This window comes from Phycodurus eques, chromosome 7 (genome assembly GCF_024500275.1).
Source record: "Phycodurus eques isolate BA_2022a chromosome 7, UOR_Pequ_1.1, whole genome shotgun sequence".
NCBI classification, from domain to species: domain Eukaryota; kingdom Metazoa; phylum Chordata; class Actinopteri; order Syngnathiformes; family Syngnathidae; genus Phycodurus; species Phycodurus eques.
Window position 1 is genome coordinate 11,006,703 of NC_084531.1, and position 25,533 is coordinate 11,032,235.

Here is a 25,533-nt window from a genome sequence, read left to right on the forward strand (position 1 = left end):
CTATTTTTGACACACTGCCTTATTTCCATAAACTGTCAATTTGTGTTTGCTCATAAACCCTCTGGCATATCAAAGGGTCATTACAAATGTTTGGACACCACTGTCTTGCAGCTCTGCCGTTGATGTTAAACATGATTAAAAACTGCAATGATAAACATGATTAAAAACTGCAATGACTGCACCAAATGGGTTTTACTAACACATTTAAATTGTTGATTTGCATCTTTTTCCATACTTCAGCGAACTGTAAACCTTTTAATCTCAATTACCGGTATATCTTTTTTGTTACTATACACAAATCACCCATATTTCGGCAATGTTGTATTTTAAGTGACAATAGGCACTCAACTATAATAACCTGAATATCTTCTTACAATGCGCGACTTTGCTTCCAATCTGAAATGTATCTTAGGTATGTCCTTTTAAAATGGCAGCAGATAGCCGAGGCTATGTTTGACCTACCTACTACAAAGGAGTCATTAGGAAAGTAATCCCACTGGCAGTTGTTTCGTTATGGACACGACAGATTGTTACAAGATTGGTAAAACTCACCAAGGACAAAAGCTTATATACATATTGAACAAGACCGATACATCACTGCCATGTCTGTGGGAATGTCATGTGTTGTTGCACAACCAGTGTTGCATCAACAAATTATGTGCACATGCATATCTTATTTATTGAAATCACAGACCATATTGGTCATAGGCCATAGCTCAAACATACTGAGAAAACTATTTTTTAAAAGATGTATATATTCATTCCATAGGAAGGATCTAAAAAATTGTCATAGTCAGGAGCGTGATGTCCCTGTCAAATGATCACAGATTAGATATCAGACCCGTCGAAACCTGAAAACTAAACAACAGTATTATGTTAGACCCTGGTGGCCGACTAATTAGCATATCTGCCTCACAGTTCTGAGGACCTGGGTTCAAATCCAGCCTTGCCTGTGTGGAGTTTGCATGTGCCTGCATGGTTTTTTTCTGGGTACTCTAGTTTCCTCCCACATCCCCAAAACATGCATGGTAGGTTAATTGAACACTCTAAATTGCCCGTAGGTTTGAATGTGGGTCAATGGGTGTGAATGGTTGCTTGTTTATATGTGCCCTGCGATTGGCTGGCGACCAGTTCAGGGTGCACCCTGTCTTTTGCCCAGAGTCAGCTGGGATAAGATCCAGCACACCCTCGCTAGTGAGGATAAGTGGTATGGAAAATGGATGGATGGATGGATGGATGGATGATGTTCGACCCCAGTTACCTCAAGCATTTTGTATCAGTTATCATCAGTAGGGCTCTTGCGCTGACAAAAATAGTTTGATGATGATTGTTTGAAAATTAAACCCAGCAGAGCACTGGCAAGGAACTGACCTTTACTACCGTGTGTATTCTTTAAAATCAATAGTACAGGCATAAAACAATGCCTTAACATTTGAAGAAGATTGCACATTATGGCGCGGCACGGTGGCCGACTGGTTAGAGCGTCACCCTAACAGTTCTGAGGGTTCAATCCCCGGCCCCGCCTGTGTGGAGTTTGCATGTTCTCCCCGTGCCTGCGTGGGTTTTCTCTGGGCACTCCGGTTTCCTCCCACTTCCCAAAAACATGCATTAATTGGGGACTCTAAATTGCCCGTAGGTGTGAATGTGAGTACGAATGGTTGTTTGTTTGTATGTGCCCTGCGATTGGCTGGCAACCAGTTCAGGGTGTACCCCACCTCCTGCCCGATGATAGCTAGGATAGGCTCCAGCACGCCCGCGACCCTGGTGAGGAGAAGCGGCTCAGAAAATGGATGGATGGATGGATGCACATTATGGCTGGGTGTGTAGCTTTGTAGGTGTTGGCTTGTGGTGAGTAGTAGTCCACTCGAAGTTTGCAGTTCTGATTCCCCTGTTCTGCTGCTATGCTTTTATTTCTACAAGTGCATTGCACAACATTGAGTTGTACGTTAAATTGTCAATCAACCATAACAATACAGTTGGATTGACATCCTTTACTGTCAGAAACCAAAGACTAAAGTAGAACCTATGACTATAATCTAAACATACTCGTTTCAGACTACTATTAAGTTAGTCTTATATAAAAGATTAACTGTAATATAAAACTATAACAGCACATGGAATAACATCAAGACTTAATGCTTCTAAAAGCACAGCCATGAATCTGGGATTATAGTTGAATAGAGCTCTAATTTTCAGTAATGAATTGTAATCACCAAACTGGAATAGGATGAAGATAGTATAAAATTATATCTACTGACAAATTCCTGATATGTCTTAAAATTGCCAATCCTTGAATAGTAACCTTCGAGTTTGAGAGGATCTCCTCAAGGTAGCGCTGCCTGAAAGGGATATCGATGAACGTGTCAAAGGGGTTTAATAATTTATCTTTGATTAGATGTCGTTTCATGCTATCGGCAAAATAAACATTTATTTTAAAAGGTATTTAAATGTACCTGTCTCAACCAAACACTTGGACGCTAAAACCGAGCCAACCTCCAGCTGGCTCCAAGCCATTTTAAGCGCTTAGTGCTCCGGAATGAAACAAGCACTGCCGTCTCTCCGCATGCGCGTAGATGTGACTTTGTGGTTTCTGCATTTCAACAGCTTGGCTATCAGTTACTGATGTGGAAAAATACTTGAGTGTTTTTGCCCCTTGTCCTCCACACCCACAGACTCTCGCTGTTCTTTCCCCCGCGGTGCGATCTGAAGTTAGGCCAAGGTTCAACCAGCAATCCGCCCTACTGCTTTGTCCCATCTATACCTGAGCAGCTGTTAAGAGACTCAATTCCTCAGCCAGCTCTTTGGCATAGCATAGCGAATGTTGATCTCTTCCCTAATATCCCCATGATGCATGCTTGTTCTGTTCGCTTCCCAGGAAGCATGCCTCAAAGTGTCATGGTCTTTGCCCTGTCCAACATTGTATTAGGATGTTAACTGTTTGACTCGGTTTGGGCACTCATTTCTAACTTAATAGCCAGACAATTAAGGATGGCTTGTCCATCTGGGGTCCAAATTATGTGTGCTCAATTGGAAACAACATTTTTTGGGGTCAGTGTTTAAGTTTATGCATGTTGTAGTTATGGTAAATATCCTGTCTTCGGACAATGTCTGTAATCTCCCTAATATCACGTGCGTCTCTCTGTGTAGGTTAAATGTAGGTCAATGAGTTTTGATTGAAAATTAGCAGAGGTGGTTAGAGTAGCCAAATATTGTACTCAAGTAAGAGTACTGTTAGTACTGTAGAATAATATTACTCAAAAGTAAAAAGTAGTCCTCCAAATATTTAAGAGTAAGAAACTACTCAGTGAAAAACTACTCAAGAGTAACTGGTGAGTAACATCTGATTTAAAAAAAACTAATAATAATAATAATAGGATCCATCCATTTTCCATGCCACTTATCCTCACTAGGGTCACTGCCGTGCTGGAGCCTATCCCAGCTAACTCTGGGCGAGAGGCAGGGTACACCCTGAACTGGCTACCAACCACTCGCAGGACACACATGAACAAACAACCATTCACATTCACACCGACGAGAAATTTAGAGTCTTCAGTTAACCTACCATGTATGTTTTTGAGATGTGGGAAGAAACCGAAGTACCCGGAGAAAGCCCACACAGGCATGGGGAGAAATGCAAACTCCACACAGGGGAGGCCAGATTTGAACCAGAGTCCTCGGAACTGTGAAGCAGATGTGCTAACCAGTTTTCCACCGAAACAAAATCAGATTATGAATGTCAAATAAAATAAAAAATCATATTTGGTAGTACAAACACCTGCCACCATTTAAAATTTTAAGTGCCCAGAAACAAAGAAGACATGCATTGGGCTCATTTTGATTGGCTTGCGAAGGCTTTGTGTGCGGTCTGAGCCAAATGACACCCGTGATCACGTTGGATTGGCACAACGGCGCCCTACGCGGAAGTCAAAGATGAAGTCTAAAAATAGATTGCGCATGCAATAATGTATCAATAAAAGTAGAAAGTGGCATATCGATCATTGTAACGCAGTAGAATTATCAATTCTTCTTAATTAAGTAAAAGTAAAAATTATCATGCATTCAAACAACTCTGACATGTACAATTTATCCAAAATATTACTTGAGTAAACTTTAAAGTTAACTTTAAAAAGTTACTACCCACCTTTGAAAATTTGTAACTTTTAATTTAATGTGCTTTTGCACAAAGTCCTGTCATTGATATTACCCGGTCAAGGGAATTTTTCCGAGAAAACTTTACAGGGATATAATTTACATATGCAGTTTGATTTAATTTATTTTCTCAAGTGTTGTTAAAACAGTATAATCTACCCAATTATATCCAGTGTCTTGTTACATTATACCTACAATCCCAAATCAGTTAGTGATAGTGATTTATAAATATAAAAAGTCTCTGATAGCCTTTTTCTCAATTGCATCAGTTCTCTGTGACAATACATACAGTAAGTGAGGTCTAATCTAATCATTTTGTCACTGCTTTGTTTAGAATTAAGCCCTATCGACATTGTATCGCTAAAATCACTCATTTCTGAAAGGTGTGTTGTCCATAAATGAATGACTGTGCGTCTCCTTGCCTTCACATTTGCTTGGACAATCCATTGAGTAATACCTGAATACTGTAAAGCCTCATTCATTCAGGAGTTGTGCGATGACGGGAGACAATGGAATGTCAGTGAAATGTAGTGGCAAAAACTGATGACAAGAAAAGTGGGCGTTTACTGAGTTGACCTTATCTCAGATTTCAATGGTGTGACTGAGGCATCTCCCAGTAGAATCAGTGTGGTACCGTCCGTCCATGCAAGCGTCACTTAGATAACCAAAGATCGAATGATCATGCCAGGTGACAAAGATGAGCAGTTCACTTTGCGTTTGATTGTAGCCTCAGAAGAGCATGAAGAGATTACGTTCATTTACAGACCTGTTCTGTTGGACCTCCTCAACAAATTCCCCTGTGTGGCGTTTGTTTTGATTAGAAACTTTGCATGAAAATATAAGAGCTGCCCTAGTCAAGTGAATGTCATTCTCTTTGGAATGTACCACCTACTATCTAATCAGTATCTATTTTTTTTCCCCCCTGATGTTAGCAATTCATCAACCATGCGCTCGATGACATTCTCGTGGAAAATTTTAACGAGTGTTATAGCCTTGAGATGCTTTTATTCTATGAGACTGGAGAGTCCTTGATTATTTTGTCACGTGTTGTTTGCCCACGGGAAATATGGCGCTCTACTTAACATATTTGATGTGCGTTTTCATGACAATGTAACGCAATGTAGGTCAAATGTTTGTCTTGCTTGGTGTGATCTTTACAGTGACCAAGATTTTCCTATTAACGTATTGGCACTACTAAAATAGACAAAAGGTCCAAAAGTAATGAATACAGTATCCCACATATCACATCAACATGTCCTGAAGGTGTTAAATTGGTTTGAGATCGGTTGACTGTGAAGGACTCATCATATGATTTGTATCACTTTAATACTTATCAAACCATTTAGAGAGGCTCTGATTTGGGACACTGGCTTCCTAGAATGGACCACCCCAATGTGGGACAGAATGCTCCATCACAGGATAAAGATCACCCACAACAATATTTCAGTTCACTGAGGAATTTGTCACCGATCCAATTGATGTTTTTTAAATTAATAGTGCTCCTTCAATCTGTTTAGTTTTTTGCCATTATACCAAAACCATTATCAGATGGCCATGTACATTTTATGCCCTTTGAACTGCTTTAAAGTTTTCATCAGCATAGGGGTGCACAATTAATCAAATTTTTATCGTGATCGCGGTTTTGGTTACCACGATTAAATGAGCCTGATCGTCGGCGATTTATTTATTTACATTTATAATGCGGGTACATCTGCAAATGAAAAGTGCTTCATTTGTAGGACTGCCCGCAATGTAGATAGCCAGCCACCAGGGGCGTATGGAGGAGAAAAAAAAAAAGTATGGAATTTTGAAATCTCAAATGTGTAGGAACCCTGGCTGAAATAAAAATAATTTTCTCTTCAATCTTGCCACAGAGTGTACGGAGAGTTACCAAACAACATGAACGAGAACCTTGCAGTTGAATGCAACAAACCTGGGGGGGGGGAAAGCATATTCCTTGGAGGGGAAAAAACAAATCTTTCCAAGATTAGAAATTGCAATCCCACTTCTCAACACTCCACTATATTTTATCGGCATGCCATTTTTAAACAACTATGACTTCCATCTGTCTCACGTCATACAATCTACTGGTAGCTATAAAGCAGATAAACAGATAAATCAAATGCTTAAATAAATGTTTATGTATTTACAGTACTATACATACACAATAAAAACCCATGGCAGTCTCACCGAACCCCTCACACACGTACTGTACACACACCCTGTTCCAGTGTAGCAATGCTTCGCTTCACCCTTTCCCTTCCTCCTCCAGCTGTGATGGCACAGTACATTCATGCTGCCAGACACTGGACGCGAAGAGGGGGTTCTGGATGAAAGAAAATTACAGTATCCTCCTCTGACTGTAGAAAGTATGCTGTGATGTAGCAGAGCCATAAACTACAGTTGGCAGCCGGCCTTGCACTTCACAAGGATAATAAACGTGACCGTCCAGCACAAAACCAATCGGAAGTCGCATGGCCATATTCTGAGTTATTTACATTTTCTGAAAAGGCATTAAAAAAAAATTTTAATTGATGGATAGATTGTGTTAATCGGGTAACATTTGGTGAAGATATGTTTGTTTAAAGATCTGAAGCGGCATTTCAGCATTAGCCGAGCAACAAAAATATTTTGTTTACATCATGAGGGACTGTATAATGGCCTCTTGTCGGTTCATATGTGTAACATACATATATGTACGTATGTTTAAATTAAATCCGCGGCTCCAGAGAACCCCAAGTTTTTTTGTTGATACCAACCATGATGTGGTTTTCCTTATGCGCGTAGCAGCAGGCGAGTGTTGTTTTTTGTCGGACTTTTCTCACTGAGGTTTTGCTGTACTGTCTCAAAAAATGAATTACTTTTCTAGGCACTTATTTTTCTGGTGTTTAAATCACATTTGAAAATCGATGTTTTCACTGAGTCAATGTTTTCTGGGCTCTTGCCATGGTCGAACGACTTCCAATCAGTTTCGTGCTGGAGGGAAATTATCCTTTAAAAAGATACAGTAACACTAAGTGGATTGCTTGATTGAATACCTTGGATTGTGTTTGTAAACCCTGCGCATTGTCATTGTTTATTACCATTCTAACAATTTTTCCCTCTATTTGGCTGCAGACTACCTGGCGAAGCACGGCCGACTGAGTGAGCTGGAGGCCAGGAGGAAGTTCTGGCAGATCTTGTTGGCGGTGGAATATTGTCACAACCACAAAATTGTGCACCGGGACTTGAAGGCAGAAAATCTGCTGCTGGATGGCCACATGAACATCAAAATTGCAGGTACGATTGCATGAGTGACCAGTATACTCTCACGTGGGTGTGAAATAGAAAGGGTTTTGATCCATGGCCACGCTGTGATGTCAGCACTGACGTAGTTCAGAAATGTGTTAACTACCTGCTCTGGCCATTCACACTTTTGTGTTGGGAAGTGGTTTGGGGTTGCATGTGAGATGACTGTTCGTTGGAGGAAATTCTGAAGAAGGCCATCTTTTCAAAACTGATGTGAAAGGAGAAAAAAAATGCCTCCCCATGGACTCTGCAGCTTTAAATTTGAAGGGGGGGGGGGGAACATTTAAGATGAAGGAAAAAAAAAGAAACAATACCAGCTTTAGGAATGCAAGACTAGTGTGGAGGTTTATAGCAGTGTTTTTTTTAATACTAATATGAATTTATGGTATTTAGAGCCAGGTAGCGAGAATATCACTTCTGTTGCTGAGTTGGGGGGAAGAATGGAAGAAGTGATGATCATTAAGATAATTCAGTTGGGAAGGCATCAGATGGATTTGTTTGTTTGTGAGCTAGAATAACACTCTAAAAGTTGGAGGAAGAATGATAATTGGTAGGGCTCGGCTCACCCTAAAAAATCTCAATTCATTATTCATGTTGACTGTAATGAATGACTTCTGAATCAGAATCAAATCATTACTCCTTGTACTATTCCGAAATATAGAAATGTCATAGTCCAACTAATAAAAAAAAATCCAGTTTGATTATTTGAAAACTATCAATTGAACTGGAAAGAGAGTATGCTGGTGTGCTTTCCCTGCTCCTTTTCCTTCCACAAAGGGCTTCTTTTTAGTTTAAAATGACTTGCTTTAACCAGGATCCCTCGCCATACCGTGACCAAAGGTAGTTGGTTGGTTTTGCTTCTGTCTCTGTGCCATGAAATTCATAAATCCACACTGGCTGGGACAGTGTGGTTCCTTTTTCTCCAGCTAGCTATCGAGCCGACTAGCTCTCGTCATCTGCCACGCTGTGTTGGATCTTGCACAACTTTCTCCCATTCAATCTGCCGCGGTCGTCATCTGCCATGAACATCCATGCAGCTCTTCGGGCTCAGCTATTAGATGCCTCCTTCCGTGGAGATCATCATCTTGGTGGACGGCAATGGCTATTTGCATCCATGACCCATGATCAACAGCAAGAATGAACGACTATACAATTGGGCAGATGCACAGAAATTACACACAGTAAATAAAGACTGTGTCGTCCATAAATACAAGCAAGAAATCGTGAAATAATTTGTATTTTTTTTAAATGAATGCGGCATGACAGCAGTTGCAGCTGTTGTCAGAATAAAGTATTATGATATTGTTCATATGATTCGTTAGTATTGATTATTATGATTCGTTCTGATTTGACTCTGAAATTCTGATTGGATGAATGATTTTCCACGCCAGTTCGAATCCCACTTCGAGTCAGCACCCATTCATGAATAGCCTTAACAATCGGTAACCCACTCATCAGTTTATAAGGTAAACCTGATACTAAAACTTATAACACCATATTTCTACCTTGTTGTGTCCAATTTCTATTAAATCTGTTTAAGGGCTGGTGTTATTAATTCTATTATTTGGTCTGTAAAATTTGTGGTGCTAGAACTGCGCAGGGTTTTACTATTGTTTAAACAGAATTTAAGGAGCAAAAGTGTTCCAGAACGTTAAATTACAGCTGTGGTTGTTTATGCCCAATGTTCCAAGCAGAAAAGGTCAAATTTGAAAAAACATATTACTGTCATAGAGTACAGAGAGCACCGTCCTTTGAGTCTGCTCATCTGTTTCTCAGATGCATCCCAAGATTACAAACTGGAGATGTTAAAGAGACACTTTTGACTCGCCACCAGTGGTCCACATCACAGACTAGTTTTGGAAAAACAATGAACAGAACATTACTTGGCAAGTGATTAGGCAGAATGGGGAAGAAAACTCTGGGGAGGAGATGGGCAGCATTGTACGCCATGTACTTTCTACCCAGAATGCACTCTGACAAATGGAAGACATGATAAATCGAGTATAAATTAGTTTTTTGCTTTATTGTCATGAATGCAAAATTGGCTTTGCTGTGACAAAATGGTTCATTAAAATGAGAGCAAATTATGAAATATCACTATGAACAGTAGGGTTAGGCATCGTTTGAATTTGAGCAATTACTGTTCCGATTACGGTTCCTTAGTTTGATTTTGGTTCCAAATGATTCTCAATTGTAATTCTTTTAGGGGGCTGTGTCAAAAACGTTTGCTTGGTTTAAATAAAGGGTGTCCAAATTATGAAAATCCATTTTCTTAGCAGCCCGCAGCATAGACTAAAATGAACATTTGACTCGAGGTTCTTTATAACCAGTATCAATATCAAACCTATGAACTGAAAGGCAATGCGTGTGGCTTCAATTGACTTCATATTAATTAATTAATGTTTCAGCTAAAAGTTAAATATAGCATTCTTAAAATAGTTCTTTTAACTTTTTTAACTACTTTATTTTGTTTCACTCACCCAGTTGACTGAGAGTTGACTGAACTGACAACATTTTTAAAATAGCTATTTTAGCAATGATATATATATATATAAAACAATGCCCCTGTATTCTGTTTTAGCAATGATATATATATATATATATATATATATATATATATATATATATATGATATATATACAATGCCCCTGTATTCTGTTTTAGCAAGGATATATATATATCATATATATATGATATATATGATATATATATATATCATTGCTAAAACAGAATATATATCATTGCTAAAACAGAATACAGGGGCATTGTGTATATATATATTATATATATATATATATATATATATATATATATATATATATATATACAATGCCCCTGTATTCTGTTTCATCACGTGAAATGGTTTATGTGTGCCAGTTTTAACTTGACTTCTTGTTTTAAGCTTGTAGCCTTTTATTTTGGGAACTCAGCATTTTGGCACAAAAAGTAACTTCACACGGCCCTGGTGATTTTTAAAAAAAAAAAAAATGTTGTTTAATTTTTGATTACCTACCCACTGATGAGGCACAAGGTTAGTGTTTGTGATAATGTGAGACGTTTATGTGAATTTTGTCCCAATTCATTGTGATGTAAAGGTGATACGATTAAGTTTTAGCCCAATGTTAAGGTTTTGGTTTTTTTGTTGTTGATTTTTTTTGGTTTGTTTTTTTTGTCATCGGTGGTTACGTTGGTTTTAAGAATAAAATAAACGCTAGAAACCATCAGTGCAAAAGTGCAAGCAACCGTTTACCTTGTTAGCTGTCTCAATGTTGGCATAGAGTTATTTTATTGTTTCATTCACCCAGGTGACTGAGTTGACTTCACTGAAGCTCTGCGCGGTGTAGCCTGAGGCTCAGAGCGCGTCTAACGCTATACATCAGGAAAGACTCCTTTGCACAATATAATCTTATTCCAAGTGTTGCACTGAGGCAACTGGTCATTCATTTTAACGAAGTTAAGACACACTTTTGTTCGCCGTCGCTGCCGTTGGGCACAAGCACGTCATCGTGCCCGTTCTTTGTGCGTTTACGCCGCTTCTTGGTTACTTTTCGCCACTATTTCTTCGGGGCTGCAGGACTACGCATCGAAACTGGGAACCAAAATTTTTTATTTTGAATGGTTCCGGGATAACCAGAACGTTAGTCCCGGTTCCAATCGGTTCTCGATGCCCAACCCTAATGAACAGTCAATATTGGGCATGCGAGAATCTTTTCTATTAATTGAGACAGAATCAATAGCACCTCTGCTAGTTACAGCTGAGTAAAGGAATCGTTATTGTTGTGCTGTAGATGCATCCCCATGAAATTTGACCTAGTTTTAACACATCACCATAAACACACACCCTTACTACGTTCCTACCCTAACGTATGGTTTCAAGCTGTGGGTTATGACTGAAAGAACAAGATCACAGATCAAGTGGCCAAAATGAGTTTCCTCTACAGGCTGTCTGGGCTTTCCCTTAGAGAAGCGGGGAGAAGCTCGGTTATCCGGTAAAGGCTCAGCGAAGTGCTGCTCTTACCCCCATCAAGTGGAGACAGATGAGGTGGCTCGTGCATCTGGTTAGGATGCCTCCTGGACGATTCCCTTGTGAGGTGTTCTGGATAGGTACCACCGGCAGGAGGCCCCGCGGACGACCCAGACTATGTCTCTCCAGTGTGGCCTGGGAACGCCTCGGGATCCCCCGGGAGGGCTGGACAAAGTGGGTTGGGAGAGAGTAGTCTGGGCTTCCCTCCTTAAACTGCTGCCCCTGTGACTCGATCCTGGATAAGCTGAAGAAAACAGATTAATGGAAATACAGGATATCCTTATCTTTTATGTACCCAGGTCCTCAACAAACATCTATAATCAGCAGAATCCCAAGGTCCCATTTTTTTTTTTTTTTTTTCCATTATTTGTTGGACCACAGTACATGTAGTTTGTTGTTCATGTATCATCTATCCTTTCCACACTTTTTACTAACATTCACACATTTGAACAAACTTTCTGGCTATTCACTGATGTCTTTACTCTCTCTAAAGACCACTTCTTGGTCTACTATTTGAAGCTCGTCTAGGTAGCAGTCAATCAAAAAAGGTCATCCTTAAGTAGGCTGCAGAGAAGAGGGGGGCATCAGAAACAACAGGGGGTGAGATTAATTTTTCAATCAATTTTTCCATCAAGCTTTTTTTTACATGCAAGGTGGACAGTTTGAGGCTGGGTAGAGAGGTGGGTGAATCTCGATTGCAAAATTAAAATGGCACTCAGACCTCCACCGACGCCAAATAACCCCAATTTGGAACAATTGTACATCTTTTGTACAAATGATTCCATCTTTTGTACAATTGTACATCTTTTAAAGTACCCACCTCTTGCATGTCTGAATGTTTGACTGAAATACAAAATAAATGCATCTTGAATGGGTTATTATTATTCCTTGCACATCGCTCTACAATGTTTTGCAGATTTCAGTGAAGTGGTTTGTGTAATCTTCATAACATTACTAATAGACAAGCATGAAATGGTAACTTCCTTAACAAAGGTAAAAATCACACCAAGAAAGACCTCGCTTGTTGTTTAGTCTCAAGCATAACGCCACCATGTGCATCATATGACATGTTTATGCAACAAAAGCTCGAGTTGAGTCATCGGGGCAAATAAATGACTCAACCATCCTTCTTAGCCATATCTAGATATCTGCAGACACAATATAGCCTTAGCTATCAATAGCTAGCTACTAATTGAGGTTGTTTATAACCTCGTATTGACCAAGCAGTACAGTTTGATAAATTTCCACACAGTACAGTTTGGGTCAGACAAATGGGCGGCGGTACAGGACGGTTTGTTTCTTCAGCTCGGATGTCAACTTACTATAGCATGATGGTAACACTTACTGTATGCACTTGCCACACAAAGTTTGATTATCCTTTAGCTGTTGTAATTTCTAGTTTGTCATTGTTTAGGCTAATGTTATGCTAATGTGGTTGTGTGTGTCACACATTCTGTGCAACTTGCCCACAGCGTGCAGCAGCTTTTTGATGTCGAACGGGCTGCTCAGTATTCCGCTCCACAAAGTGGGTCACAGCTTCTGAAGCTAAATCTGCACTGGCAATAGCAAAGGAAAAAAAAAACCACAATGTTCTTACCCATGTCATATCTCACCTTCACAGCAGTATCACACAGCAAGCACCATTGGTATAAACTCTGGGTCTCATGGTGCTTCGCTTTAATGCATCTGCTGCTTTACCTGCATAGACGCATACTGAAATACACTCACGCAAATTATTGATTGACTGCAATTTGCAACTCATTTCTACTATTTGTAGTCATGATGCAGTCTCACCAATTTGTGTTATCCTTTACATCTTCAACTGTTTTCTTGTTTTTACCAATTGACAGGAAGCATAATTAATGCTATTTGTGTGCAGATTGAAAGTATTAGCTTGTGCACTAGGTTGCTATTGACGCATTGGATTCTGCCATTCATAGCTATTCAATGGCTGCAATTAGTATGGGTACTTAGGGAATGAATTATGTAAGTTTTAAGTCCCTACAAGATCTGCTCACATGTTTGTGATGACGTTGTTCCTCACTAATTGTAAATCGTTTTGATGCCGAACAGAATTGTGGAACATATTCTGCCTTTTGCCCTCACACTGCACACCGTGTGTGTGTGTGTGTGTGTGTGTGTGTGTGTGTGTGTGTGAGTGTGTGCGCGCGCATGCATGTGCTGACATCACCTCAAGCCCCATTATGTAAGCCAGACTTTTTTTAATCAGCACTATTTATTCATTTTGCTTTTTTCCTCTCTTTATATAACTGTGTCAAATGATGGAAAAAGCATGAGGGCAGAGGGTTAAGTGAGCGCCATTGTCTTCCCCTGTTTACTGTGGGCCCCATTGCAATCACGGGACGGCATTGGTACAAAGCGGACAATATACTAGTTTGTTTTCGTGACCTGTGACTTTTAGATTTTCTTTTTCCCTTATTTTTTAATCCCTTTTGGCCACTGGAAATCTAAAACAGTGCTCATCACAAGTTTAGGATGAAAATGTCCTTTGTAGGAACTGGGGGGGGGGAAAAGGAGCTATACACCTCACAGATGTTTTTTTTTCTTCATAAATGAGTTGTTTTTAATATTATTCTTTCAAAATCCCTCTGTGTATTTTAATGGCTACTGCGGCTTGAACTTTAAATCTGGAATCTCCAAATGTGTGTGTTTGGTGTATGTGTGAACTCCTCCCATGTCATACTTTTCTGTAGATAAAATCTGACTTGTTTGCTCCGCAGACAACCAGTCGGAGCAAAGCCTTTGATGAGCTCATGTGAGTCTAGGGGTGCAGGTGACCTCATATAAGGAGCCTATTTGCTCAGCATACAAATATGTGGCTTATATATATCATTATGCAAAACCTACAGACACTGTGGAGATGTTACACAGTACTTGGATACAAAGAGGGAGACCACCATTATGTTTATTAAAGTGAGTTTGTAGTTAAGTTGGTTATGTTAATCTGATATATGGAAATAGGGTTGCACGAGATACCAGTACGAGAAAGGGCCACGATACCTCATTGTAAAAAATGAAACAATACAACTTGTTTTCAGAACCGGTATGAGCAGTTCTCCGAAAAGAGGTTAAGTGTGCTTGCTTTAACTCCTGTATATAATATGTACAGTGGAACCTTGGGTTACAAACGACCTGGTTTACGTACAATTCGGTTTATGTCCAAAATTTCCGTAGAAAAATTACCTCTAGTTACATATTTTGGGTTGTGGAATGGTCTTTGTATAGACGAACGGAAAGATCTATGTTGTGCCTGTACTCGCGGTGCGTGTTGATCATTCACTCTGTGCGTAATGCATTGCTGTAAGATGAAAACTTGTCTGCTCCGCGCTGCGGCATAGCAGAAATCTGTTACGCTTGTGCCCGAAGGTTCCTCTCTATCCTTGATCATCCAATCACAAATTTAATAGCGTTTGTGATTGACGTGGTAAAAGAAGTCTGAAAATAATTGTATTTTCATCACAATATTATTTACAGGATGTATTAGGGCTGCACGATATATTGTTTGATGATCATCATCACAATGTGCACATGCGCAATAGTTACATTGCAAAGGTCCTGACGATGTACGGGGGAAAGAACTCTGCTACCCAACATGCAATGCGCGCAGCATTCCACCAATTACATTCATACTTTACTTTAAGCCCGCAAAACATTCTTGCTTCAAGTTATTTGTGTGTGTGTGTGTGTGTGTGTGTGTGTGTATAAATGTGTATATATATATATACACAGACACACACACACACGTCACACACAGATCACTTTACACAGTCCCGGGATGCACTTATCATGGAAACAATGAGTCCCTGCAATTTAGCATCACGGAATACAGATATAGTAATCCTTCACTATATCACGATTCTTGCTTCACGGTCCTGCTATATTGCAGATTTATATTACAGGTGTTACTCTTTTTTTATATACTGTTTGTACAGTATTTTTTTGTTATCCATTGCTCTTGTTCTCTCTCAGTATGTTATGTTTCGGCCCGTCATGATAGCAAATGTTGTAGGACTATATATTTTTCCAAAAACTGTCACGACAAATGATAGTATCGATGTTTTTTATGCCACTGATTTAATGATATTAGAGCATAATAATTCAAGCAGACTGAGGCTTTGTTCCAAAAAAATTGCATTTCTACAAATATAAAATTTGGAATAGGAACCCGTCAGCTGAAGACTTATACAATTAACTGGCAAATGCCAACGTCTCCATTGACAAATATAACATACGTCAAATATTTTAAAAACAATGGTGTTCATGGGAAAACACGCAAGAGGAAACCATTGTTGTCTAATAAAACATTGCTGCGCGTTTGAGGTTTGCTAAAGAGCACTTGAATTTGCACAAAAATATAATTTTCAATGTGATGTGTGTAATGTAGATTTTTTTTTTTTATCCTTCCTCATCGCACTGTAGCAACATCAATATTTTAATTGTACAACCCCAATTCCAATGAAGTTGGGACGTTGTGTTAAACAAATAAAAGCAGAATACAATGATTTGCAAATCATGTTCAACCTATATTTAATTGAATACACTACAAAGACAAGATATTTAATGTTCAAACTGATAAACTTTATTGTTTTTAGCAAATAATCATTAACTTAGAATTTTATGGCTGAAAACGTTCCAAAAAAGCTGGGACAGGGTCATGTTTACGACTGTGTTAGATCACCTTTTCTTTTAACAACATTCAATAAACGTTTGGGAACTGAGGACACTAATTCTTGAAGCTTTGTAGGTGGGATTCTTTCCCATTCTTGCTTGATGTACAGCTTCAATGGGAGACAGGTCTGGACTGCAGGCAGGCCAGTCTAGTACCCGCACTCTTTTACTACGAAGCCACGCTGTTGTAACATGGAGAATGTGGTTTGGCATTGTCTTGCTGAAATAAGCAGGGGCGTCCATGAAAAAGACCTTGCTTTGGATGGCAGCATATGCTTCTCCAAAACCTGTATGTACCTTTCAGCATTAAATGTTGCTTTCACAGATGTGTAAGTTATCCATGCCATTGGCACTAACACAGCGCCATACCATCACAGATGCTGGCTTTTGAACTTTGCATCCATCACAGTCCGGATGGTTCTTTTCCTCTTTGGCACGGAGGACGCGACGTCCACAATTTCCAAAAACAATTTGAAATGTGGACTCGTCGGACTAGAGAACGGTTTTCCACTTTATATCAGTCCATCTTAGATGAGCTCGGGCTCAGAGAAGCCGGTGGCATTCCTGGGTGTTGTTGATAACTGGCTTTTGCTTTGCATAGTAGAGTTTCAAGTTGCACTTACGGATGTAGCGCCGAACTGTATTTATTGGCATTGGTTTTCCGAAGTGTTCCTGAGCACATGTGGTGATATCTTTACAAACTCCGACTGCAACGGACAATCAAAACTGCTGAAAGGATTGTCGGTACCCTCCTACCCACCCTTGAGGACTTGCACGCTGCCAGAACTAAGACAAGAGTGTGCAGAATCCTCTCGGACCCTCCACATCCCGGTCACCAGCTCTTCCAGCTCCTTCCCTTAGGTAGGCGCTACCAATCAATGCAAACTAGAACTAGCAGACATTCCAACAGCTGCTTCCCTCTTGTAATCAACTTCTTAAAACACCTAACCTACAATTCCATTACAACATGCTGGCAATTGTTTGACTTGAGTTCGTTGTCACATTTCTGTGGGGCCAATGATATATTACTCGTGCACTCACTGTAGTTGTCTCGCCACGCTGCACTATTTCCATATCTGTTGTTGACCAATACTGGCCATTCATGCCAGATTAGCATCTGCTCCATTTGCACACTGATTGAGGAGTATCTGCAACATTTGCGCAATCAACATTGTACCAGATTATCGCATTATCACTTTATACAGCATACACTCCTTGAAGTCTCTGCGCCCTTTGCACAATGGTTATTGTACCGGACTATTGAAATATTAGTCATTCGAACTGCTCTAAGTGTTAGAGGACTCTGCATCTTTTTGCACAATTGTCAAAAATACAAAATAATAAAATGTACCGGAATTACCAGATAACTAGCAACCCTTTATTGCTCAGTGACTGTTTTTTTTTTGGTCAATGTCTTTATGTCTCAAAAGTGTTCTCTGTCAATTGACTGTCTGTTGTCGTACTAGAGCGGCTCCAACTACCGGAGACAAATTCCTTGTGTGTTTTTTGGACATACTTGGCAAATAAAGATGATTCTGATTCTGAAATTGATGTCTGTTTTTGATGCAGTGCCGCCTGAGGGATCGAAGGTCACGGGCATTCAATGTTGGTTTTCGGCCTTGCCGCTTACATGCAGTGATTTTTCCAGATTCTCTGAACCTTTTGATGAGGATATGGACTGTCAATGATGAAATCCCTAAATTCCTTACAATTGTACGTTGAGGAACATTGTCCTTAAACTGTTCGACTATTTTCTCACGCACTTGTTCACAAAGAGGTGAACCTCACCCCCTCTTTGCTTGTGAATGACTGACCAATTCAGGGAATCTCCTTTTATACCCAATCATGGCACCCACCTGTTCCCATTTAGCCTGTTCACCTGTGGGATGTTCCAAACAGGTGTTTGATGAGCATTCCTCAACTTTTTCAGTCTTTTTTGCCACCTGTCCGAGTTTTGGAACGTGTTGCAGCTATAAAATTCTAAGTTAATGATTATTTGCGAAAAACAATAAAGTTGATCAGTTTGAACATTAAATATCTTGTCTTTGTAGTGTATTCAATTAAATATAGGTTGAACATGATTTACAAATCAGTGTATTCTGTTTTTATTTATGTTTAACACAACGTCCCAACTTCATTGGAATTGGGGTTGTACATACTTCTATAAATTGCAGATGCACTGTAAGAAAGGTGAAAAAAGTGTTTTTCTCCACTTCACCCTGCGTCAATAATATGTTTGTAAAGTATAGAGAAGGAAAGGATCTGCTTATGATCCAAAACACACAAGCTCATCTGTGAAGCTTGATGGAGGTAATGTCATGACTTGGGCTTGCATGGCTGCCTCTCGAACGGGCTCACTCTTTATTAATGATGTAACTGGTAGCAGGAGAATGAATTCTGAAGTCTACAAAACAATTTTGTCTGGCAATTTTCCGAAAAATGCATCCAAACTAATCGGGAGAAGCTTCATCAGGCAACAAGACAATGACCCAAAACACACTGCCTACACAGCAAAGGACTTCATCAGGGGTAAAAAGTGGAAGGTCTTAGACTGGCCAAGTCAGTCACTGGACCTTAACCCAGTAGCGCATACATTTTACCTCCTGAAGGGGAGACTGAAGGGAGGAACCGCCAGAAACGAGCAGGAACTGAAGAAGGCTGCAGTAAAGGCCTGGAAAAGCATTTCGAATAAAGAACGCAATAGTCCGGTGAAGTCAATGGGTCGCAGATTTGATGCAGTTATGGCAAGTAAGGGTTATGCCACCAAATATTAAATGTTATTCACTTGAAGTTAATTTAATAATGTCTGTTCCAATACTTTTGCTCACTTGAAAAGTGGGTGGTTCCAAGCAAAAGCTGCTCTGTCCTGTGTTGTTTAACGCATCTAGATGTAAATACCATGAAATAAAACCTGGAATTCTGAACCTTTTTCTTTTTCATCTGAAACCTAATTGTCTTCAGTATACAACAAAAACAAAGGAATTGACCTTGCTGTTCCAATACCTTTGGAGGGGGACTGTGTATATTATTTATATATACACCACAGCTGAAATAAGTATTTAACATGTCACTATTTTTCTCATTAAATATATTTCCACAGGTGCTATTGATTGAAATTTCACTAGATGTTGGGAACAACCCAAGTAATCAATACATACGAAGACAGTAGAACACATAAGATCAGAAATTAAGTTGTGTGTCATAATGTGAAATGATCAGTGGAAAAGTATTGAACACGCCAACTGGTATTTAATACTTTTTGCAAAAGCCTTTGTTTACAATGACAGCTTCAAGTCGCCTCCTGTATGGAGAAACCAGTTCCCTGCATTGTTGTGGTGTGATTTTGGCCCATTACGCCACACAAGCAGTCTTCAAATCTTGTCGTTTCCGTGGGGTTCTTTTATGGACCTTGAGTTTCAGTTATTTCAATAAATTTGCGATTGGATTCAAGTCCTGTGACTGGTTGGGCCATTCAAGCAGATTTTTTTTTCTTTCTTTGAAACCAATGGAGAGTTTCCTTGACGGTATGTTTTGAATCATTATCCTGCTGAAATGTCCACCCTTGTTTCATTTTCATCATCCTCTTAGATGGCAGCAGATTTTGTCAATAATGTCTCTGTACATTTGCCCATTCGTCCTTCCTTCAACAGTAATAAAAAGTATAATAAATAAAAATAATACAAAGTTGACCATTTGCTGGAAAAACAGCCCCACACCATCATGTTCCGACCTCAAAACTTAACTGTGGGTATGATGTTTTTAGGGTGATATGCAGTGCCATTTCTCCTCCAAACGTGGTGTGCATCATGGCATCCAAACAGTTCAATTTTGCTCTCATCCGACCAGACTATATTCTCCCAGTATTTAACTGGCTTGCCCAAATGTTGTTCAGCAAACTTTAAACAAGCTTTGACATGCTTTCTTTCCATCAATAGTGTCTTGCGTGGTGAGCGTGCATACAGGCCATGGAGGCGGAAGATATCCAAAAATCATGCAAGACTGGAACGTTCAGAAAGTTAGATATGCGCCTGTCACCAATGCCATTATGTTTTGGAAGAATTCGTTTGTGATGGTCTTGAGACAGCTCTCTGCTCTTACCCATCATGAGATGTGTCTTGACTCGCACCTTGGCAATGAGACCTTTTTGTTGGCCATCAATTCGGACTGAACTAGCTGATATTCATTTGCACTGAAAAGGGGCTGGATTGCTGTTTGATTATTGATAGATTGCAGGTTTCCATGCCTTTTTGCATCTCATTTCACATTTTAAATTATTTTTTTATGGATTTCTGAGCTTAATTGTTCTACTTTCATTGTATGTATGGATTGGGTTGTTCCCAACATCTGGTGAAATTTTCAGGTCAATAGCACCTTTGGAAGTATATTTAGTGAGACAAATGGTGACGTGTTAAATACTTATTTCAGCTGCTGCTGTGTGTGTGTGTTAAATACTATATATATATATATATATATATATATATATATATATATATATATATAACATTTCTTTTAATATCCTCCACTCATGAAAATGGTAAGATTGTGAAAATGTTTTGCCATCTATGATTCCACTGCTTTTGTTGTTTGTTTTTGCCGTGCTATCGTTTTTGAATTGGTATTTAATTGGTGTTGAGGTACTTAATGCAGGCATTGTATCAAAGTAACATTTTTGTATTGTGACAACACCAAATGAAAGTGGTCCCACCCTTTTATTCTTCGTAGACTTTGGATTTGGGAACTTCTTCCAGCCCGGCGAGGCGCTGGCCACATGGTGTGGTAGCCCTCCGTACGCTGCTCCCGAGGTCTTCGAGGGCCAACAATATGAAGGCCCGCAACTGGACATCTGGGTAAGATGTGAGGATGAGTTGGACCACAGTCCAGCAACAAATGCACCTTTTACACGGCTTTCACAATATCTATTGTACTGTTTGAAGTGTTGATTGCCAATGTTGCTCCCCATTTTGATTTATTATTTATTTTTATTTTTTTTTGGCCATCGAACTTAATTTTGGCCTCAAGTAGTAACAAGCAGTTTTATGCGCATCGTCTGTCTTTTGGATTGTTCCAGAGTATGGGGGTGGTGCTATATGTGTTGGTCTGTGGTGCCTTGCCTTTCGACGGGCCCACTTTGCCCGTGCTCCGACAGCGAGTCCTGGAAGGAAGGTTTCGCATCCCCTACTTCATGACTGAAGGTAGGAAGCCCAATTTAGCCATGATTTGCCTGAGATGTATTCATGCTTATGATGTCAACCTGAGGGGAAAACTGTGTCTTCTCCATGTGACAGCACACTCTTGTGTGGTTGCTACCACGCAGGGGTTCATTATGTTCATGAGGTGGATCGCTTGACAGGCACACAGTGACAGACTGCACTGTAAAGTGCCTGTCTGTTTCAGTGTAAATGTGTGCTGCTGCTAACTGTTTCAATGCAGTCATGCTGTTAGCATACTTGCGAACTATTCCAGTTTTGCCATCAAGAGTATGATTTAAATAACCCATTTGGTGTTACGGCAGCATAGATAAAAAATAAGTTTTTTCCTAGGGCTGGGCAATTGATCGAGATCAGAGATCAAGATAAATTTCCGGTCAATCTCAGTGATCATCCGTGTGCGTATTTCCTCAATCTAACATGGCGGGAATATGAGTGACAGCAGCCAATCAGAGTCATCCTTTTCCTGCTCCACTTCCATTTGCAAGTTGCGGGAGTAAACAGAAACCGTGCCTCCTCGGCTGGCCTGTCCCCTAGCGAGATCGAGATGCCGACTCAGCTGTCGTCCCACGGAGCCTGCTCCGTCGGCGGCAGCTCGTCCACGTTATCGGCCGCTCCGCGAGTACCCATCGGTGTTTGTGTCTCCAAAGCGACGTGGAACAATGCTATTAACTACCCGATGTTCAAGGTATGTCAGCGCCCTCAAAAATGGGCACCACTGTATTTATTCATTTGAAGAAGTACCACCAAAGTGATTATGTGGAAAGCAAAAAAATGTGAGCGCAGTGAGGACACCGTCACTCACTGTTGCAGGTTCAGTAGCATTAGCAGTTAGCCACTGCTAGCGTTGAGGCCACAGCCCAAACAATCAATCTTTATTAATGATGTCATTATTTAGGTGGTTTGTAAAATGGCAAAACTTGTTAATCTGTATAGTTATTAAAGATTATACATATTTGAAAGCAGCAATAATGGTAACAGTGTATGTAGTATCATAACTGGAGAATAATAATGTTTACAAGGTACCTTCATTATCCCAAATGCGGCAGTTTGTTTATTTTGAATCTTGTACCTCCAAAAATACTCAGGACTTAAAACTTCAAACATATTTTTCTACATTCGTTGCACTGTTAAGTGAAATTTGTTTTAATTTTTATATATTTGCCGTATTTGCCTAGTATGCTAATATGTTAGGGTTATGGTTTTAAATATTAACAATGAGCAGTGTTTTTAATAAAAGGCTTTAATAAAATGTTGAACTACTCTCTAGCTTCTTTAGTTTCGAGTACAGATGCATTAAAGCTGGTTATTTAAAAGTGTAAAAGCAATATAAAAAAACTGATAGAGATCAGACCGTTATGAAAAAAATAGATAATTTATTTGCCAGATCGCCCAGCCCTAATGTCACATGGTAATCTATTTCAGTGATAGAACAAGACAGTACCTTATAGTTGCTTATTATTTCTATACTATACACTGTGGTTAAGGATCATGACAATTTTTAGTATTGGAAGTATTCATATTTGGAATGCAGAGTAGTTGGTCTTGTGAAGGTTATAATTGCAAAAATATTGGTCATGTTGTGCTAATGTTCAACATTAATATACTCGTTAGTAAGATTAGCTCATAAAATGTCCTTCACCTTTTTGATTCTTGCAGAATTTTTTGGGGTGAACGTCACCCTATGATTCTCGCAGAAATGTGAGAATTTTAGCCACATTTTAACGTCTAATTGCTAAAATTCATTTTTCGCCAGGCGGCTCACCCCACCCTGGACCTCCCACTGGGACATTGTCCTGAGTTTTGCTACTCGGTTTTTGTGGTTTCCAAAGGTAGCTTGTATCATACATGCTACCTTTTAGAAACCAGAAAAACTAGCTAGCTGGCTTAAGATGAAGTCTCGAGCCAGAGCTGTTTTTAAAACCTGACAAGCCCGCGAAACCCCCCAGATGTTCCCCTGTCTGTGTCTCTGCCATGTCTGTCAGAAAAGTTCCACGACTGGTGTCACTATTTTCAAACCCAAACTACGAGTTTTCCCTCGGAACATGTGCTATGCAAGCAACCAGTGCATCCAAAGAGATCATGCGGCTTTTGATTTGTCAGTGTGCTAGAAGAAGCGCAAATTGTGCTTGGAGCGTTTGACAGTTTCTGGCTACGAAGAACGTAACCCTGCTGGATCACTCAAGATCGGGGGGAGATCAAGGACCCTTTTTGAACATGTGGGCAGCATCAACATTGCCTTAACGATGAAGCTACGGAGGATCCGGGTAGAATGCTTCCAAGGGTGCATGAAAGCGTGGCAGAGAAGACTAGCAAAGTGTGTTAGATTTCAGATGGATTACTTCGAAGGGGAAAATTTGTAGTTTAGATTTGAAATATATCATTTGGGACATCAGTCCTGGAAATTTTCTGACACACCTTATTTCTTTCTGTGTATCTGGACATTCTCATGTGTCCCTGAAGCCCCTCTTTCTGTCCCGTTTCTCTGTATCTGACGTTTTGTTGCTATCCAATGAAAAGCAAATGTTCGGCAATCTTTTCTTTTGGTATGACCCAAGTAAAAATTAAGAAATGTAACTTTTTGGATGTCCTCCAGAATACTGGAGTTGATCTGAATGGACATGGTCTGGGTTATGTTCTTGGTTTGTTTGTGAGGGGACCTTGAAACAATTAACATGCACAGAGGAGGGGGACATGGAGCGCTGCAGACAGATCAGGCGACTTTCCCTGAGAAGTAAGAACAGGATGGGCTGTGCGCATTCCTTGAATCAGTTACTTGCTCTCCTGTTGCTCATCTTACCAGCCAGTTAATAGTCTGGCACAGCCTCGCACAGCCCAGTTCACGCTCACTAGAACATTTCATCACTGTGAACATGGTCTGCCACCAGTCTCTCTATTCCACAGCTGGATGTTGGCACACCGCAGAGAACGCGTGAGTCATGTTATCCAGGGAAACAGTTAACCCAACACCGGGTTTCTATTTGTGCGTGTCTGACTCTCATTGCAGACATTTGTGGCTGAAATGCATCAGAAACTGCAAACCACATTATCATGACAACTTAAATCATTGGCTGTACAAATACAAATAAGAATTTTCTTCATGAATGGATTTACAAAATGCTTTATATTTATGTGTCATCTAAAAGGATTTTCTTTTCACATTTCCTGTTATTGTCACGAACATTGTTGCATACATTTTTTCTACTTAAAGCTATTACAGTAGGATCATATGAGGAATAATTTATAGCATTTTACCTAAAGAAATAATCTTAAAAGCAATAATTGATCTGTTCAGTTTACATGCAAAGGTCATTTTGTGTGTGTGTGTGTGTGTGTGTGCGTGTGCGCGTGCGTGTGCGCGCGCGCGTCTGTTAGAGTTGGGCATAATTTGAATTTGAGCGATTCCGGTTCCTTAGTTCGATTCCAGTTCCAAACGATTTTCGATTCAGATTCTTTTAGGGGGCTGGGTCAAAAAGGTTTGCATGGCTTAAAATAAAGGGTGTCCAAATTATGAACATCCATTTTCTTAGCAGCCCACAGCATAGACTAAAATGAACATTTGACTCGAGGTTCTTTATAACCAGTATCAATATCAAACCTATGAACTAAAAGGCAATGTGTGTGGAACTTACCCAATGGACTTTATATTCATTAATTATTGTTTCAGCTAAAAGTTAATATTTGAAACAATATTCAATATAATATAATCAATATAAATTAAAATAGTTATTTTAACTGTTTTAACTATTTTATTTTATTGTTTCACTCACCCAGTTGACCGAGACTTGACTTCACTCACAGCACTGTTAAAATAGTTAATTTTAACAATGGTATATAGCTGCCCCTGTATTCTGTTTCATCACATCAAATGGTTTATATGTGCAAGTTTTAACTTGACTTCTTGTTTTAAGCTTGTAGCCTTTTATTTTGAAGGGTACGCACCGGAACTTTTGGCGCGAAAACTAACTTCACACGGCACCAGTGATTATTTTTTATTTTTAACCAAATGCTATAAAACGCTGATTCCTTTCCCTAGCCACCGATGTGGCTCAAGGTTCGTGTTTGTGATACTGTGAGACGTTTATGTGAATTTTGTCCCAATTCATTGTAAAGTAAAGTTGATAAGGTGAAGTTATAGCTCAGTGTTAAGCATTTTTTTTTTAAAACAATGTTTTT

At 39.6% G+C, this 25,533-nt stretch overlaps 1 protein-coding gene across 2 annotated transcripts in view; it reads left to right on the forward strand.

The window, feature by feature from the left end:
• The window catches only part of sik2b (salt-inducible kinase 2b), a 90,043-nt gene that overhangs the window by 28,057 nt on the left and 36,453 nt on the right, over positions 1-25,533 (forward strand). For both annotated transcript variants that reach the window (XM_061680886.1, XM_061680887.1), the window contains exons 4-6: positions 7,267-7,428; positions 20,873-20,997; positions 21,219-21,342. In XM_061680886.1, coding sequence (XP_061536870.1) covers positions 7,267-7,428; positions 20,873-20,997; positions 21,219-21,342 — 411 coding nt within the window. The remainder of the gene's footprint in view (positions 1-7,266; positions 7,429-20,872; positions 20,998-21,218; positions 21,343-25,533) is intronic.